The sequence below is a fragment of the Rhinopithecus bieti genome, unplaced genomic scaffold (genome assembly GCF_001698545.2).
Source record: "Rhinopithecus bieti isolate Rb0 unplaced genomic scaffold, ASM169854v2 scaffold_41644, whole genome shotgun sequence".
NCBI classification, from domain to species: Eukaryota; Metazoa; Chordata; class Mammalia; order Primates; family Cercopithecidae; genus Rhinopithecus; species Rhinopithecus bieti.
The window spans coordinates 1399991-1417819 of record NW_016817838.1 but is presented as its reverse complement, the minus strand read 5'-3'; the positions used below and the strand labels follow the sequence as shown (position 1 = coordinate 1417819).

General features: G+C 48.3%; 2 protein-coding genes and 1 pseudogene across 10 annotated transcripts in view; 2 read left to right on the top strand and 1 right to left on the bottom strand.

Moving 5' to 3' along the window:
- Positions 1–2331, top strand: part of AUNIP (aurora kinase A and ninein interacting protein) — a 25927-nt gene extending 23596 nt beyond the window's left edge. For 4 of the 5 annotated variants that reach the window (XM_017856148.1, XM_017856145.1, XM_017856146.1 and 1 more), the window contains one exon: positions 520–1529. In XM_017856148.1, the coding sequence (XP_017711637.1) occupies positions 520–1355 (836 nt within the window). In that variant the 3' untranslated portion in view covers positions 1356–1529. Of the gene's footprint in view, positions 1–519 lie in introns of all 5 variants that reach the window. The other variant, XM_017856144.1, reaches the window with a different exon arrangement.
- A 1057-nt stretch (positions 2332–3388) lies between these two features.
- MTFR1L (mitochondrial fission regulator 1 like) lies at positions 3389–16350 on the bottom strand. Of its 4 annotated transcripts, none has more exons than XM_017856152.1 (7): positions 16220–16350; positions 13587–13696; positions 12967–13071; positions 10285–10394; positions 9868–10079; positions 6521–6806; positions 3389–4416 (listed from the first exon to the last, which is right to left on the bottom strand). In XM_017856152.1, the coding sequence occupies exons 2-7, from the start codon at positions 13599–13601 to the stop codon at positions 4311–4313; spliced, it is 834 nt and encodes a 277-aa protein (XP_017711641.1). In that variant the 5' UTR covers positions 13602–13696; positions 16220–16350; the 3' UTR covers positions 3389–4310. The 4 variants fall into 4 exon arrangements, with proteins under 4 accessions (XP_017711641.1, XP_017711639.1, XP_017711638.1 ...); XM_017856150.1 differs by having other exon boundaries at positions 6521–6842; positions 13587–13719; positions 16220–16348; XM_017856149.1 differs by having other exon boundaries at positions 6521–6842; positions 16220–16348.
- LOC108518020 (uncharacterized) lies at positions 13726–16212 on the top strand (annotated as a pseudogene). The gene has a single exon (XR_001882268.1). The product of XR_001882268.1 is annotated as an uncharacterized LOC108518020 (transcript).
- Positions 16351–17829: the final 1479 nt, after the last annotated feature.

Below are 17829 nucleotides of genomic sequence, written 5' to 3'. Positions count from 1 at the left end.
CAGGATGGTCTCGATCTCCTGACCTCGTGATCCACCCGTCTTGGCCTCCCAAAGTGCTGGGATTACAGGCTTGAGCCACCGCGCCCGGCCTAGCATGTTTCTTTAAGGATAATGTCCAGGAATGTATATTTGGCCAGGATCATCATTTAGTAAAAACCATATTAAATAAAAAACAAAAGCAAAACTGATGTGCCCTATGTTAAACAAACCTATAAATGAAAACTCAGCTGGTAAAGTAGGCTGTGGTCTGATTGTACGCGATGTTTGACTTTATTAGGTAGGTGATGGGAAGTCTCCGTGTATTTGAGTAGGGAATATAAGATCTGATGTTTTAGAGTTCATTCATGAGAGACTGGCAAGATTGAAAACAGGAAGATTGGCTACAAAGTTATGTGAAGAGGCTAAGACTCCTGCACTAGGTAGTAATAGTAGCTGATACTGATTTCAGAAAAAGCCAACTGAATCCTGCTTAGGGCAGTTTTTCTGCAGAATAGTATTTGTTCATTCCTGTTTTATTAGGAAAGACAAATGGTAGTGACCAGAAGAGTGTTTCATCTCATACAGAAAGTCAGCTCAACAAAGAGTCCAAGAAAAATGCGACCCAGCTAGACCATTTGATCCCAGGCTTAGCACATGATTGCATGGCATCCCCTTTAGCCACTTCAACCACTGCAGACATCCAGGAAGCTGGACTCTCTCCTCAGTCCCTCCAGACTTCTGGCCACCACAGAACTGAGCTATCTTTGCTCCAGCCTGATACTCTAGACTGTGCTGGAGAGAGTAATACCCCATTGGCTTTTTCCTTCACTGAGGACTTGGAAAGTTCTTGTTTGCTAGACCAAAAGGAAGAAAAAGGGGATTCTGCCAGGAAATGGGAATGGCTTCATGGGTCTAAGAAGAACTATCAGAGTATGGAGAAACACACCAAACTACCTGGGGACAAATGCTGTCAGCCCTTAGGCAAGACTAAATTGGAAAGAAAGATGTCTGCCAAAGAAAACAGGCAGGCCCCTGTCCTCCTTCAAACACACAGGGAATCCTGGAATGGAGAAAACATAGAATCAGTGAAACAAAGCTCTTGTCCGGTTTCTGTGTTTTCCTGGGACAATGAAAACAATGACAAGGACTCCTGGAGTCAGCTTTTCACTGAAGATTCTCAAGGTCAGCGGGTCATTGCCCACAACACTAGAGCTCCTTTTCAAGATGTAACGAATAACTGGAATTGTGACTTAGGGCCGTTTCCTGACAGTTCCCGGGCTCAGTGCCAGGAGGATGGGCCAACTCAAAATCTGAAGCCTGATTTGCTCTTTACCCAGGACTCTGAAGGTAATCAAGTTATCAGGCACCAATTCTAAATGTTTTGAAGCTTTGTTCCTAAAAGTGCCTTGAAATGACAGAGATGTAGGAAAATACAGTTGTGGGTGGAGAGACGAGTGAGTTTGTTTAGGTGGGAAGGTGGCATGGGATGAAGTTATCATTACTGAGCATCTTCCCTATGTAAATAAAGGGCAGTACCATTGTTAAGACAACTGGGTTTGGCATCATGGCTTTTCCTCAGGAAGATGGTGGCTGGTAAATTCCCTGAACAAGTCTATGATGAACACTGAGGCAGCACGGTGGGTATTTCTCTCTCCATGAAAGCGCCTTTTACTTAGCCTGCACAGAGCCCTCCAGATGTCTGACTGGGACCTTGCTTATGGATGTGTAGGTTGTTTTTTTTTTTTTCTTTTTTTTTTTTTCAGATGGAGTCTCACTCTGTTGCCAGGCTGAAGTGCAGTGGTGCGATCTCAGCTCACTGCAACCTCTGCCTCCTGGATTCAAGCGATTCTCCTGCCTCAGCCTCCCGAGTAGTGGGACTACAGGTGCATGCCACCAAGCCCAGCTAATTTTTTTTTGCTATGTTTAGTAGAGACGAGGTTTCACCGTGTTAGCCACGATGGTCTCCATCTCCTGACCTCGTGATCTGCCCGCCTCGGCCTCCCAAAGTGCTGGGATTACAGGTGTAAGCCACCGTGCTGGGCCAGATGTGTGAGCTTTTAATCTCTGGCTGATCTAAGCTTGGGATGATTACTCTTGACCCTTTTTTTGAGTGATTAGCAAATCTCCCCACAACCCAGGTGTGGGCAGAAGAGAGGTAGAATGGTGCTAGTTTCTTATTTTATTTTTGTGGTAACTGTACAGCACTTTAAAGTTATATACTCTGTGTTTAAATATCCCCCTTAAGAAGCCTGAGCTCTATAACAATCAGGATGTGACTGTTACCCTTTTCCCACAAGATAGGAGGGAATCCCCTTTGTAAAACTATGAATCCAAATAAATGTTTATAAAGTGGCTCTTGTGATAATTGGTAATTAAACCATTATCAATTTTATTTTTGAAAATGCAACTGTAATAGTATATGCTGTTATTGCCCTGAGTCTGATCTGAACCAGAGTCTAGTTTGACCTGTCGTCTACCCAAGGCATTATCCTTTGTTGTTGATATGGTACCTAAGAGGCTTAAACAATCTCTAGGGGACAAACTTGCAGGTTATAAGATAGAACTGCTTTTTTTTTTTTAACTTAAATTTTAGTTTTTTGAGACATGGTCTTGCTGTGTTGCCCAGGCTGGAGTGCAGTGGCATGAACACAGTTCACTGCAGCCTGGACCTCCTGGGCACAAGTGATTTTCCCACCTCAGCCTCCTGAGTAGCTGAGACTACAGGCACATGCCACCATGCCCAGCTAATTTTAAAAATATTTTGTAGAGATGAGGTCTTGCTTTGCTGGCCAGGCTGATCTTGAACTCCCAAAGTACTGTGATTTAGAGGTGTGAGCCACTGTGCCTGGCCTAATTTAAATGTTCTACTTTTGTGTTCTATGTCATCTCTCCGGTCATTTTCCTGGAAGACCTGCTTTTTTAAGAATGTATGGGGCTTAGTGCGGTGGCTCATGTCTGTAATCTCAGTGCTCTGGGAGGCTGAGGTGGGAGGTTTGCTTGAGACCAGGAGTTCAAGACCAGCCTGGGCAACATACAAGACAGCATCTCTACAAAAAAATTAAAATATTTCCTGGGTGTGGTGGTGCATACCTGTAGTCCCAGCTGCTCAGGAGGTTAAGGTGGGAGGCTCACTTGAGCCCAGGAGTTTGGAGGCTGCAGTTAGCTAATGATCCCAACACTGCACTCCGGCCTGGGCATTACAGAGCTAGATACTGTTTCTAAAAAAAGAAAAAGAGTATAGGGCAAAATCTCGACAGAAAGGGGGAAGAAACCCCCTAGAAGGGCAGGACCTTATAAGGAAAGAGGAGAGGCCAATAGCCTGTTTAAGTTCATATACTTTAAAATGAACAGTAATCCTATCCCCTGAAGGATACTGGGTAATCACAACTCAAGAGATGGACACAGCAAATGCATTCTCTCTCCAAGTCCTTCTTTTAATGTCAGGTAGTGCTTCAACCCAAACACACACAGTAATACATACCACAGAGAAAGGGACCTGAGGGCATCTGAGTCATGCATGGTGTGGTAGGTACAAACCTTGGCCCAACCCAAAGGAGCAGTCAAGGGCCTGGAAGAAAGATGGTATGCTCTTTCCCCCTCCTCCTTTCTCTTTCCTACCGGGCTTAAAGTCCGTGAAAGAGAAAGTTTTTAATCAGTGGAACTGATAAGGCCTCAGGGCCATGGAGGGTAGATTTGGTTGTTCAGTATATAAAATGTGTTTAAGAAAAAAAACAGCCCAGGCTTCCCAGCAGTAGCCCACGTGTTGGCTGGTTCAGCAGCCTGACCTCTACATCTAGACAAGGAAATGAGAAGGGTGATTGCTGGGCATTGGTGTACGTTTATGATGGAGCAGCATAAGATTTTCCATGCCCTGTGAACATGTATACAAACATTTATAGCCCCTTCCCCTCAGCCCTGCTCTGCTGCAAGGAAGCTGCTGAGAGTGAGTGACAGCTGGGCACAAAGTGTCTTGTGAAACCAGTTATAGGGTCTAATGCAGTGAAGTCAGTCAGTCATTTCGGACCTGTTTTCACACAGGGGCAAGGAAAAACCAGAAACAATTTCTCTCTTACCCTTTAAACTGAGATACTTCATTCTACACAATTACCTGAAACAAATGTCTCGGGTCAAATCACAAGCCTTAGCTTCTGCTAGGGTTTGAAGTCTGGGAAACATATAATCCAGCTCTTCTCTTTCAGTCCAAGCTCTAGCTTGTCAGCAAGACTGTTGCAGAAGATTTCTCCTTTAGAGGCAGAAACATCTGTGGTGAGGAAGGCAGCTATTGAAGGTATTCCAGGAGCATGAGACTGAGTTTGCAGAGCTGAGGGTTGTCAGTTTCCTTTTCTACTGATATCTTCTTCCTTTAGAGCAAACTTCCTTCGTAGGACCTCAGAGATAAGCACAGCAGGGTCTTCCTCCTTCAGTGAACTCCGGTTCCTAGAGACACAATAATAGCTTGAGTACTTACTCTTTCCTGGGTAGTGTTGTATATATTTGAATACACTATCTCATGGAATCCTCACAACAATCTTACGAGGTAGGTGCTATTACAATTCCCTTTCACAGATAAGGAAATTGAAACACAGAGAGGTTATACAAGTTGCCCAAGGTCACTAGTCACTGAGCAAGTAAGCGGTGAATCCAGAGTTCAAAACCAAACTAGCTGGTTCCAGATCTCTTCTCTTAACTAGAATGCTTTACTATTTCCTGAAATAGCTATAAAGTGTGGGCAAAGTAAAGGACCATCAATCAGTCAGAGTTGGCCGCTGGTGGCTAAACTTCTGCTTCTGCCTTCTGGCCCTATGTTTTCTTAGTAGCATTTCCCCAGAGGGTCAGCAGGGGAAGTGACTGATGACTCTTGGCTATTCTGACCCTTAATAGTTCTGGGGAAAAGGTGTGCTTGGGATTTCCTACTTCCTGGTCTCCCCTTCAGGGGAGATGATTTTTTTTATGAGAACCAGAATTAGAGCAAAACTTGCACACAAGAAACGCATGGGAACAAAACCAACTCCAGACTGAAGTAGGCCCAAGTTATCTGATACATCATATAAGAGGGTCCTAGATACCTGGAAAATAGTTGCTTGAAATCCTAGTGAACTTATATACATTCATCCTCAAGAAGGTGTTTTACTGGGGAGTAAGCTAAATATAAGAGCCAAGACTGATTATTCAACCTTCAAAGCAACAAGAGGGACTGCGTTTGGTTGGTGACATATCTGAACCTTTGCTGACTGGGGTACTTTCCCATTCTTATTCACTGACCCAGCTCCTTCTGATCTGAAGACACAAGTGGGAGGAGGGGGCTGGCAATAAGGGTCTTGAATCTAATTTGGTCCAAAAGGCAAGTAAGAGAAAGTTTGAGAGTCAACCTAAAAAACATTGTGTTCAGAAGAAAACAGCTCAGAGAAGACCAAAAGCAGCAGCAACTGAATTTGGGAACGTGGAAGACCAAAAAGATATGGGTGAGTATGACCAACCTGACTAGGGCCAGTGAAGGAAGGTTAAGAGTGACTTCCCTAAATGGGTCAACTGCCAGGAGGCAAGGAGGGAGTCACTTAGCCTGGTCTACTTTTCAGAGGGAAATGGATCCCAGGAGACAAAAAGGGATCCAGGGCAAGTAACTTTCCCTTTAATGGGAACTTAACATCAACTCAGGAGAAGACCTCACTTCCCTGTCCCCAAAACAGTTTTTCATCTGCATTAACAAACAGAGCTGCACAAGCTGGGTGCTGGCCATCAAGGTCTGGCTCTCAAATGCCCAGGAACCTACATTCAAACCAAGCTCCTCTGGTGAGTCCTGTGCAGCTGTTGAAACCACAACCCACAACTGGAGAAACACTATGCAATGGGGTGACTCCCTGAGGTTTCTTTGCCAGATAAAGTTTTTCAAGGTAGGTATTCCCCAAAGTCCCTCATACTCCATCGGAAAAACCTAGAGCTCCACTCCTTGGGGTTCTACTTTATTAAGTTAAAGGTGTATTTTTAACAAATCTGAGCAATTCTGATGGACAGCTAGGTTTCGGAACTACTGGCGAGTCTCAAAAGCCTTGTTCTCAAATCACTGAATATGTAGGGTTGGTTTGCACAATGGACCACTGTATTTTAAAGTAGAAATCTCCAACTTTATGAAATTCTCCTCCCACCAAAAAAGCCTACCAATTTGAGATAAGAAAACATAACAAAACATAATGTCATGCAACCCCTCACTTTGAAGGGTGGGGCATGAAGACATTGTCACTAGCAGTATGAGAACTGAAGTGGTAAAGCCACCTGAAGACAGAAGTTGGATTAGATGAGCTGTCTTGTAAAAATCCCTACTAGCCTCATATTTGGTTGGGGTGACCTAACCCAATAAATGTAAAGTGTTGCTCTTTCCTCAAACTGGGGCCCCAGGCACTGGCAAGCAGGTAGTCAGCAAGCTTTATGAATGACATAACAGACAGTACTACTAAGAACTTACTATGTAAGTATGTTGCATTAGATCATTGGCCATGGGCAACTCAGAGTAAATAGATACTAGAGCTCCTCATCAGATACTTACAGATCTTGGCTCTGTTTCATTCGGTGAAAGTCCTTCAGGATACCCATCATGTCTGCAAAGCTGCTGGCCTTGGACAAAGAGATGCAGTCATCCTCTTCAGACGAACTGCAGGTAGCTTTGTGTTCTGGTTTGCAACATTCAGGGCTGGCAGAACAAAGCAGGGGGACTGATGGAAGCTCAGGGACCTCCACCTCTGTCTCCTCGGTGATGTCACTAATGACAAAGGAAGTTGTAGAGTGGAATGAGGATCCAAAACAAGGTAAGGGAGAAGAGACATTTGAACTTCCTGGAGATAAGAAATCTGGCGTTAATGAAGCCGAAGCTGAAAGAGAAAACAATAGGCATGGATGGACATTGGGGCTAGAACACAGTAGGAATATCTTCTCCCCATAGCCCTGCCTACTGAACATTCATTTCCTGGGCTGACACCATGACAGTCTGGGAGAGCCAGGATGGTATCTGCAGCCACTGGAGGGTCATTCCACTATGCTTCTCACTCAGGGGCTCAGAAAGCTATAGAAACACTGGGCTTTTCCAGTGTTCCAGGAGGGCAGGAAAACCCAGCCCATAAAGGCCTTGGCATTTAAAACTCCCATTCCACAATAGGCTGTGGAGTGATAGCTCTGTCATAGGCCAAAGCAGCAGTGGCAGCTAAGGCCTGAATTTGTCCTTTTCTCTAACTAGGCTAGTGCTTTTGACTATGCTCCTTTGAATCTTGTTATCTGTGAACTAGAAGACATGTTCCGAGCAAAACAAGAATGGTGACAAACCTCCCAACCTTCCCAAATTTCAGTGGAGAGAATTTCCTTAATTTCTACATTTCTAAAAATACTTTGAAAACACTAAATACACTAAAAACTATGTTTCTAAAAAAACATGTTACTTCAGTTTGTCTCTTGGATGACAAAAAAGTAGCCAAGAAATATAAATGGAGTTTCAGTGCAATTCTTCATAAAACTTCCATGTGAAGAAATTAAATACATGAAGATTTCAAAGAATACTATGATTTTCATGTGTCCTACCAACTGATAAATTTCGGAGCTATGACTCTGAATCAATGCAGAGTGAAAAAATGAGGATGGGAGGAATATGAAGATAAGCCCTGAGCATCTTGGGAGAGATCCACCTGTTGGTTGTCCATGCCTCTGGTCAAGGCAGGCTTCCCATCCGTTTCCAGTGGTTCTGCCTTAACTGTAGACAGAAAGCTGGAGGGGTGGGTTACAGGGCTTGTTTGCATAATGGACCTTTTTTTTTTTTTTTTGAGACAGAGTCTCACTCTGTTGCCCATGCTGGAGTGCAGTGGTGCAACTTTAGCTCACTGCAAGCTCCACCTCTGCCTCTGCCTCCGCCTCCCAGGTTCAAGTGAGTCTTGTGCCTCAGCCTCCCAAGTAGCTGGGATTACAGGCACATGCTGCCACGCCCGGCTAATTTTTGTATTTTTTGTAGAGAAAGGGTTTCACCATGTTGGCCAGGCTGGTCTTGAACTCCTGACCTCAGGTGATCCACCCGCTTCAGCCTTCCAAAGTGTTGGGATTACAGGCATGAGCCACAGTGCCCGGCCACTGTATTTTTAAGGCCAAAATCTCCAACTTTATGAAATTCTCCTTCCACCAAAAAAGTCCACTAATTTGAGATAAGAAAATGTAACATAATGTCATGCAACTCCCCACTTTGAAGGGTGGGGCATGGGGACAATGTCACTAGCAATATGAGAACTGAAGTGGTAAGCCACTTGTGATCCCTGGTAGAAACGACAAGGCAAGGGAAGATAGGTGCTTAAGAAGGGTACGTCTCAGTGGTGGTGGGGGATATGTTTACTTGTATTGAAAAGGAAAGCAGGGTGCGGTGGCTCATGGCTGTAATCCTAGCGTTTTGAGAGGCTGAGGCAGGCGGATTGCTTGAGCTCAGGAGTTTGATACCAGCCCGGGCAATGGCGAAACCCTATCTCTACTAAAAATACAAAAAATTAGCTGAGCATGGTAGTGTGCGCCTATAATCCCAGCTACTCGGGAGGCAGAGGCACGAGAATTGCTTGAACTTGGGAGGTGGAAGTTGCAGTGAGCCAAGACTACGCCACTGCACTCCAACCTGGGTGACAGAGTGAGACTGTTTCAAAAACAAAAAGAAAAGGAAAGCCAGCGGGCATGGTGGCTCACGCCTGTAATCTTAGCACTTCAGAAGGCCGAGCTGGGTGGATTACTTGAGGCCAGGAGTTCGAGACCAGCCTGACTAATATGGCAAAACCCCGTCTCTACTAAAAATACAAAAATTAGCCAGGCGTGGTGGTGCACACCTGTAATTCCAGCTATTCAGGAGGCTGAGGCATGAAAATTGCTTGAGCCTGGGAGGCAGAGGTTGCAGTGAGCCAAGATTGTGCCACTGCACTCCAGCCTGGGCAACAGAGCAAGACCCAGGATCCTGTCTCCAAAAAAAGGAAAGCTGGCCAGGCTCAGTGGCTCACGCCTATAATCCCAGCACTTTGACAGACTGAGGCGGGTGGGTCATCTGAGGTCAGGAATACAAGACCAGCCTGGCCAACATGGTGAAACTCTGTCTCTACTAAAAATATAAAAATTATGGCCGGGCGCGGTGGCTCACGCCTGTAATCCCAGCACTTTGGGAGGCCAAGGCAGGCGGATCACGAGGTCAGGAGATCGAGACCATCCTGGCTAACATGGTGAAACCGCGTCTCTACTAAAATACAAAAAAATTAGCCGGGCATGGTGGCAGGCGCCTGTAGTCCCAGCTACTCAGGAGGCTGAGGCAGGAGAATGGCGTGAACCCAGGAGGCGGAGCTTGCAGTGAGCCGAGATCGTGCTACTGCACTCCAGCCTGGGTGACAGAGCAAGACTCCATCTCAAAAAAAAAAATTAGCCAGGCCTGGTGGCCCATCCCTGTAGTCCCAGCTACTCAGGAGGCTGAGGCAGGAGAATCACTTGCACCCTGGGAGACAGAGGTTGCAGTGAGCCGAGATCGTGCCACTGCACTCCAGCCTGGGCGACAGAGCAAGACTGAGGGAGAAAAAAAAAAGCTACTGTGGGCTTATGTAAGATGTGATCTTAAAGACACTTGGAAGAGGGTGTCAGTTTTGGGGCTAAGGGAGGGACTCTGCCTGGGGTCACAGGTTAAGTGAAGATTTTGTTCCTAACCAAACCATTCAGCCCAAAATGGCTGGTGGAAACCATCTAAGAGGCACTATAGGCTAGCCAGGTTTCAAGACAACTCCAGGGCCCGGAACCTAAGTACCTCCAAACCAAGGACTACCATTTTCTTTACCCCTATCCTGCCCAAAAGCCAGGGGAAAGGAACAGCCTGTTATGTTCTGGCCCTGGCACAGGGGCTCCTACCTGCATCAGCTGCCACTATCTTTGCAATCTGACTGCGCAAGTGGCTCAGCTCATCCTGCAGCTCAGTGGTGCGGCTTAGGGCTGGCAGGGCTGGCTTCTTCAGGGCCAGAAGCCTCTCCTCGGACCCACGCAGGTTGGGAACGGAGGCATTACGCTGCATGACAATCAGAGGGCTGGGTTTCCAGGTGTGCCTCAGGGGGCGCGTATCACTCCTGGACCAGGGAAAACCAAGTAGGTCAGTTAGAAATGGCAGGCCACTGTGCTCCTGAAGTTCCTTCCCCCACTCCTATAAGAGTAGCACATTAAGGTTCTGCTGCTCTCTGAGCCCCCACAGTTCTCATTCCTCTCTCCTTGCTGCCTGCCACCTCTTCTGGGAAGTTCTCCATTCCTCAGCAGACCAGCTACTGCCTCAACTACCTGACCCGGGCATATGTCTCCTCTTCATCTGCAGCAATCCAGGCGATGTCAGCCAGGGTAGGGACTGGGGGCACATCTCTCAAACACAGGTCAGAGATGTTGGGCAGGGTCTATGGAGAAGCAAAATTCATCAACATTTACAGACGCCATGATAAGCCAATCCGAAACTGCAGAATACACAGGAGGGGTACCTAATCTGGCACTGGGAGTCAGGAAGGCTTCCTAGAGGGGGCAGAAGAAGGTTCCTGGTCGAAAACATTGAATAGAGGCCAGATGATAGTTAGGCATGGTGGCTCACACCTGTAATCCCAGCATTTGGGAGGCCGAGGCAGGCAGAATGCTTGAGACCAAGAGTTTGAGATCAGTCTGGGCAACATGGCAAAACCCTGCTCTACCAAAAAGAAAAATACAAAAATTATCTGGGTATGGTGGTATACGCCTGTAGTCCCAGCTATTCAGGAGGCCGAGGTGGGAGGATGGCTTGAACCTGGGAGGCAGAGGTTGCAGTGAGCCGAGATTGCACCACTGCACTCTAGCCTGGACAACAGAGCCAGACTCTGTCTCAAAATAAAAACAAAAAGAGGCCAGATGCATGAGAGTCCATGGGATTACAAACAGTTCTGTGTCTTCAGTGGGACAGGCCTGAATCACCTTTTAATAGAGACGGCTACTGTCTAAAACCACTGTGCCCTCTGGTGAAAATACAAGTACAAGGTCATCAACAACCTGTTACAGCAATAGGAAATTTTTCCTGACTAGCTCTTTATAATCCTGTATAGCTAACTGAGATCGACATTGTCACAGCAATGGTGTTTTAAACAAACCTGATAATTTGAATATATTTAGATTTAAATAAAAAGAAATTAATTATACAAAAGGAACCATAATAGGATTTCTTAAAATAGCTCCTCAACCCAAATGAGCAACAACCTAGAGATGTTGAGTAAAGTGAAAAATTAGGATTCAATCATGTTGACTGTGATTACAACAAAGTAAAAAACATCTATCTAGAAAAAGAGAGGACTACACTAAGACATTAATAGTTACTGTATTATTACTGTGTAATTATAGGTAATTTATTTTCCTTTTACTTTTCATAATTTTAATATTTTCATGTGCTTAAATTTTCAAAATAAATTGGTAAGAGTCCCTTAATATTTAAGGTAATTTAATAATAGTAATAAATGCATATCTAAATACAAGTAAAATTCAGCTGTTTCTGCTACAAATTATTTGGTATGGTGGATGGATCCAGGATTGATAGCTCCTGCATTCAGATAGGAAACCTGGGACTCACAGGAGTGAAGTGATACTCCAAGGTCACACAGAGAAGAACTTCCACTGACCCAGGAACTAGTGCTAAAACAGGCCATTCGGGGGAAGCCTCCATTTGTTTTCCTGATTAGCGCTGAATGCTCCTTTGCTCTTGGCAATTAAATGAGTAAACACAAAGTACTCAGCACAGTGCCTGACACACAGTATGTGCTCAGTAAATGTTATCTAGCATTACTAATACTACTCACATATATTCCTGCTCTGTGAGAGCCTGTGCCCTTGACTGTCTCTGCCAGCATCTGGCCAAAGGGTACAGCCAAGTGTGGGGGCAGCCTCCATGGAGTGAGCCATGCTCCCTAGCTGTCTCCCTTTTTTTTTCTGATGCTTCTGAGGCAGTTAGGACCAGTTCCTGCCCAGGACCTTTAGGCAATTCTGGACAGCTGGCAATCTGAATACTGGGACAGCTTTTCCTGGCCCCTACCCCTGCAACATATATACTTCCAACTCCATTCCTGACCTAATACCAACCCTGACACCTCGTCTAATTCCAGATCCAGTTCCTACAGACTCTGCTGCTTAGCATCTTTTATACAGATTTGGCTCCTTCGTTTCTATTTCTACCTGGGCCACATCCTTTTATGCACATATTTCTATTTCCTCTGTGTGGGTAGAAAGCAGAAGTATTTATTTTGTGTCCCAGCTCCCCAAATGCACAGAACTGAACCATACAGTTTGGGGCTGGTGCTTAACCATTAGTTCCTAGAGGGAGGCAGCTGGGACTAATAAATGCTACTTCGCTTTCTACCACAGAAGGGGTCTCAAGAAACCTGGGCCAGGCAGGAATCTCTGCTGCAGAGTGGATGCTAAAGGATCCCTAGACACAGAGGTAAGACCGAAGTACCCCAGTAAAGGATGCCCAGATTGGCCAAAAAGAGCAGGCTGAGGAATTATGGCCTCAGAGAAACACTAAAAATAGTGGAGCTGGGCATGGTGGCTTGTGCCTGTAATCCCAGCTACATGGGAAGCTGAGGCAGGAGGACTGCTTGAGCCCAGGAGTTTAAGACTTAGCCTGGGCAACATAGGGAGACCTCATCTAAAAAATTAATAAAATAAATAAAAATACTGGCGACATAGCCAATTCTTAGGGCTGGTGAAGAAAAGCAGAGTTCAACTCAAAAATCACAACACTCACTGTCCCATGTGGAGACCTGTCAGGTTCCTTGTAGTCACAGGTTTGTATGCACTCAGGAAGGCACAGTGACCAGGACCTATTATAAGCATTTAACAAATATTTCATAACAGAATGAAAAGTGACCAGGAAACAACCTACTTGGGCAGTACCAAGGGGTTTGGGGCACAGAAGCAGCACTCTGAGCCTCTACCCTCCTGCCCTTCCAACATACTCACCTCGAAGGACGCCCGGGGACACGGCTTCAAGGGTAGGTTGGTCCCAATTCTTCTTACTACACTTCGAGCAGCCCCATGCGGCTTGTTTTGCCAGATTGGTATGGTCTGGAGCAAAGAAAGAGAGACAGTCACAACCTCAGAGACTGAATCCAACTACTGTCCCTGTCCTCTCCTCTAGCAGGGAGACTGAATTCCACAAACCTAGGGACAGGGCACACTCTAGGGGCAAGTCAACTCTCAATTATAGTGAGGGCAGGTTCCCCAGTTGCCAGCCTACATACACCCTGGCCAGCCACCCAAGGGAATACCTGCTGCTGCTAAGGCAGTCAATGTTGGGAGGGTCAGTGAAGGGAAGAGGAAGTAGCTAAGTGTAGAGATTATCCAGGCTTTCCTTCCAGCCCTCTGTACAGAAAGGCAGACATACACTGACTCCTGAAGTGCCCCAGGATCATAGTTGGTTCTTCTTAGGGAGAGGGAGTGAAATGGTGGCCTTGCTCCAATTCCAGGCCTCTGGAGAAAGGAGTGCTCAACTGGAGAGTCTCAGAACCTTATACTGTACCTCAGCAGGCCCAGCACCCAACCTTCCCCCACCGTACCCCTGCCGTGGGAATGCCCCTTACCACACTGGCTTCCATTCCCGACACGTGAACCAGCTCCTTCACTTGAAGGACAAGGCAGCCACAGGGCAGCTCCAGGAGGTGGGAGGCGTGACTCCTTCATATCAGGCCATCTGGAGGAGCACCAGATTTCCCTCTTGTGAAACAACCCCCCACAGTGGGGATTCAATGGTCACCACACAAGCCCCACAAAACCAGGCCCTGCAGAGCCACGACTAACACCAAGACTTCTCTGAAGATGCAAATAGAACCCTTTGGTAGCTAGAAAGCTCATCGAGCCAAGTTATAGGTACTATCCAAGCCCAGGATTCGTTCTTGAAGATGAGATATAAAAGCACTGCTGGGCCCTTGCAAGGGGAGAGATCAGAGAAAATAGGAGAACAAACACCAGCTCATGCCAATCTCAGTCTCCCGAGCTATAGAGGAAAAGAGCCAAAAAAGTTTATCCTGGCTCAGCCACCTTCTGGCTTTGTAGCTACAGGCAAGTTATTTGACTTTGCTGAACACTGGTTTTTCCATCTGGAAAAAGGGGACAGGAAAAGCTGCCACTGGAGGCTACCTTAAGGGTCAGTGAGTGAAATGGGGTTGAGTGCTTAATGAACTGTTAAAACATGACACAGATAGGTGAGGTGACATCTGACTGCTCTTCATAGCAGTTCTTGCATGGTGAGCAGATGCAGTGTGCTCGTTCATTCACTTGTTCATCAAACACCAACAGTACCCACTTGTGCCAGGCCTTGTGCTGGGCACTGTAGGGGCTATGGGGGGAGTAAGACACAGTCATGCTCTCGAGGAACTCGCTGTCCAGCAGAGTGATAGGACATGAATACGTACTTCTAGCAAAGGCTGAATATCACTAGGCAGGTGGCCAGATGAGGTCAGAGCTCTGGCCCTAGTGCCCTGTAGTGAGTTTTGAGGGAGTAGGAAATGAAGACAAAACAACAAGAGCACAGGTCCAGCACAGGAGGGTGAAGGATGTGGAAAGAGGAGCAGAGCATAATAAAGCTACTAAAGTAGGGGTCAAGTCATGAGGTCCCGGTAAGAAGTCACTGGGTAGCCCTGGACAGGCTCTGAACGGGGGACAGACTAGACTGACAAAGCAGCTCTAGACCTCCCGTGGAGGGTCCCCTCTTCTACCAGTAGGAGAGGAGGGGTCACTCACTTTACGATAGACATGGGGAAAGGAAGTGGGAGAGGGGAAGGCACTTGTCTAAGGTCACTCAGTGGTCATGCCAGTGGAAAGCACCCAAAGCCTGGTCCAGGTCCTGCCACCTCCTGCCTGGGCTCCATCTTCTCAGCTCAGTTCAAGCCTTTATTATCAGAGTCCCTCTGTGTGCCAGGCTCTGTGCTGAATGTCCGTGTTGGCCACGAATTGCACTAACAGTGCTTACTGCCACTTTCTCTCCGACCTTACCTCCAAAGACCCAGCTGGGCCTAACCCTCACACACAGCCAGAGGAATCCTTCCCAAACACACTGTTAATCACATCGCTCTTCCGTTTAAAACTGGCTTACTAAAGCCAACACAGGATAAAATCCACAATCAGTCCCAAACCCATCTTTCTCTGCCCTCTCTAGACCACACTCACCGAGTACCAAGGCCTGCACATTTCGCAGCCAGCCCTCCTGCTCTCCCCTTGCCCTCCAGTCACACTGGCCCTCAACCCCCAATACTGGGCCCACCTCTGAGCCCTGCATCAAACACCAGCACCCCCTTCGCCGAGCTCATTCTTCTTCATTCCTCAGAGCTCAGCTCAAGCATCACCTTCCTTCCCTGCGACAGGGTCAGGTCCTTTCCTGTGCGCTCCGCAGCACCCTGCCTGTCCCTCAGAGTCCTCGCGAGAAGAACTAGATAACCGTGATCCCCGCGCACAGCACGGTATCTGCCTAGGACACAGTGAGCGCTTCAACGCGCGGAACTAACTAAACGAATGAAGAACACCAACTCAGCTGTCACCCCCGCCCCCAAGTCTCACTGGCTAGAAGATCTTCCCCCGTTCTCTGGCAGCACCGGTGGGTCTTGTCACCGAGGCTGCCGTTGCTGTCTATTGACAGGCGTCCCCCTCAGGAGACCGGGAGCTCCTCCAGCGCAGGGCCCCGCTCAGCACCCCTGGTCCCGGGGGACCCCACGGCGGCCGCCGCGCTCCGTGAAACTTTGCCGCGCGCAGCAGCGCCCGGAGACCCACGTGGACCCTCTCCCTGCGGGGACAGGTCAGGGCGCGCCGCCCCTCCCCCGCGGCAGCCGCCCCGACCTGGGCCAAGGTCGGCCAAGTCCTCGCCGCCTGCCCAGCGGCCCTTGTACCCACAGGCCCTGGACCCGAGTGCGCGGAAGCCTCCGAGCCGCGGCCAGGTCTCAGAATGCGCGGCGGGACAGCCCGGCCCGTCAAGCAGCGAAGCCGAAACTAGAAGTCTCAGGTCTAGCTTGGTCACTGTTTGCTGGCGGACTCCGACGAGCAACTACCCTTCGGGGACTCAGTTTCCCCCGGGCCAAGTGAAACGGACACCAGCGGCTCCCGCGAGAACTCGCGCAGGAACAGGAGCCGCGAGCTCCGCACAGCGCCTGGCACGTAGACCCAGTCTACTAACGGGCTGGAAGGCCGCGCTCCCGTCTCCACACCGCCCTAGAACCTTTCTCACCTCAGTCTCCGGCTCCGGGACTCTCTCACCTCACTGCCCCTCCTTCCACCGTGGGCCGCCCAGCCTCTACCGCCCTCACTTCCGCTGACCCGCCCCCCGGAAGCGATCCTCCGCAGCTGCGCACCGAGCCGCACCTCCGCGCACCGTCGGGAGGCGGGTCCAGCCGGGTGGCAAGGGGAGGGCGGCCCCCGAGTGGGCGGGGCGCTCGCTCAGATCCCGCGGAGCACACGCCCCTCTGGCAGACCGTGTCCCCTCGGGGTCTGTGTCCCCGGGAGGAGTTGGCTGCGTTTGGAGATCCCTGAGCCTGATATTCGTCGCGTCTCCCTGCTTGTTACTCTCCACGTTTAGCCCCATACGACTTCTGGAAGCCGAGGGATGTGTCGCTAGTCCCCTAAAATATGCTCCTACCCCTAGGGCAAACTTCAGAATCCTCACCCTGGCCCCCTTTCCAGTTTATGGTTCCCAGGCAAGCCCCTCTGCAAAGCCTCTTTCCAGCAAGAATGGGCAGAATGGGCCTCTTTCACCTCTGACTCCTGCCCTCCAGCACTTTGCAGCTTTCTTCTCTTTTAGTCTCTCTCTGTCTCTCTGTCTCTGTCTCTCTCTCTCTCTCCTCTCTCTGTCTCACACACACACGGTATATTCAGTGAGTTTGCTCATTAGATGGGTACTTGATGCACAAGACCCCAGAGGCACTGTGGGAAGAGCCACATTCCTTCCAGGCTCACTAACCCACTCCCTCTTTGTCCTCTAGCCCTCACTGTCCTGGTCTGTGGCATGCAGTTCCTGGGTCACATTTCCTCCTCTGCTTTCAGCACAGCCTCAGGCTGTGCGTGGCTCCCAGGCTGGAGTTCCTTGGTCCCAAAGCCTGCAATCCCCTCTGCCAGAGACAGAGTTGGTTTCATGGGTGACCAGCCCATGCAGTCACAAAGGGCCCCATGCTCAGAACCCTGTACCTGGTTTAGTACTCTGCTGTTGCCGTCTCGAAATGATTAATTTTCTAACAGGTGGTCTTATGTTTTCATTTTGCACTGGGCTCTGCAAAATTATGTAACTGGTCCTGGCAAGAGACCTCAGAGGTTATCCACCCTATCTCCACCATATCTCAAATGCTGAAGACCTACTCCCAGGTCCAGCCCTCTTTCCAGGATGGCACATTGTATTTTAATCATTACTTTCCCCTCTTGTGCGATGGCGGATCATGCAAGTTCACGCTGGCTGTCTGTCCTGGGTGTAGATGCTGATTTGCTGTCCCACTCAGATCCCCTTGCAGGAAGAATGGAGCCCCCTACCTGGGAATTTCCTTCACCTCCCAAGCCAACGACTGATACAAGGTCCAAAAGGCCAGTTCAACTCTGCAGTGTGGTTTATGCCTCACAGCTCTTCCACTGTGGGTCAGGCCAAGGCTGGGCTGAGACTGGTCCTGCTCAGCATTTTTCCTTTTCCTCTTCTGCTTCCCTCCTTCTTTTACAGGTTTTTCTGGAAGTACACTCCCCACCCCACCAAAAAAAAAAAAAATCACTTCATGCCTGTCTCAGGCTCCACTTCTAAGACAACTTCCAGATCTTTCTCAACAGAGAGCACCAGATTCTCAAAACAGTAAGTCCTACCAC

Excerpts from the sequence above, each read along its gene's own strand:
- MTFR1L (XM_017856150.1), bottom strand. Across the intron at positions 6,843-9,867 it reads GATAGTGGCAGCTGATGCAG|CTTCGGCTTCATTAACGCCA; the intron begins GTAGGAGCCCCT and ends TTTCTCTTTCAG. Across the intron at positions 4,417-6,520 it reads ATGAAACAGAGCCAAGATCT|GAACCGGAGTTCACTGAAGG; the intron begins GTAAGTATCTGA and ends TTGTGTCTCTAG.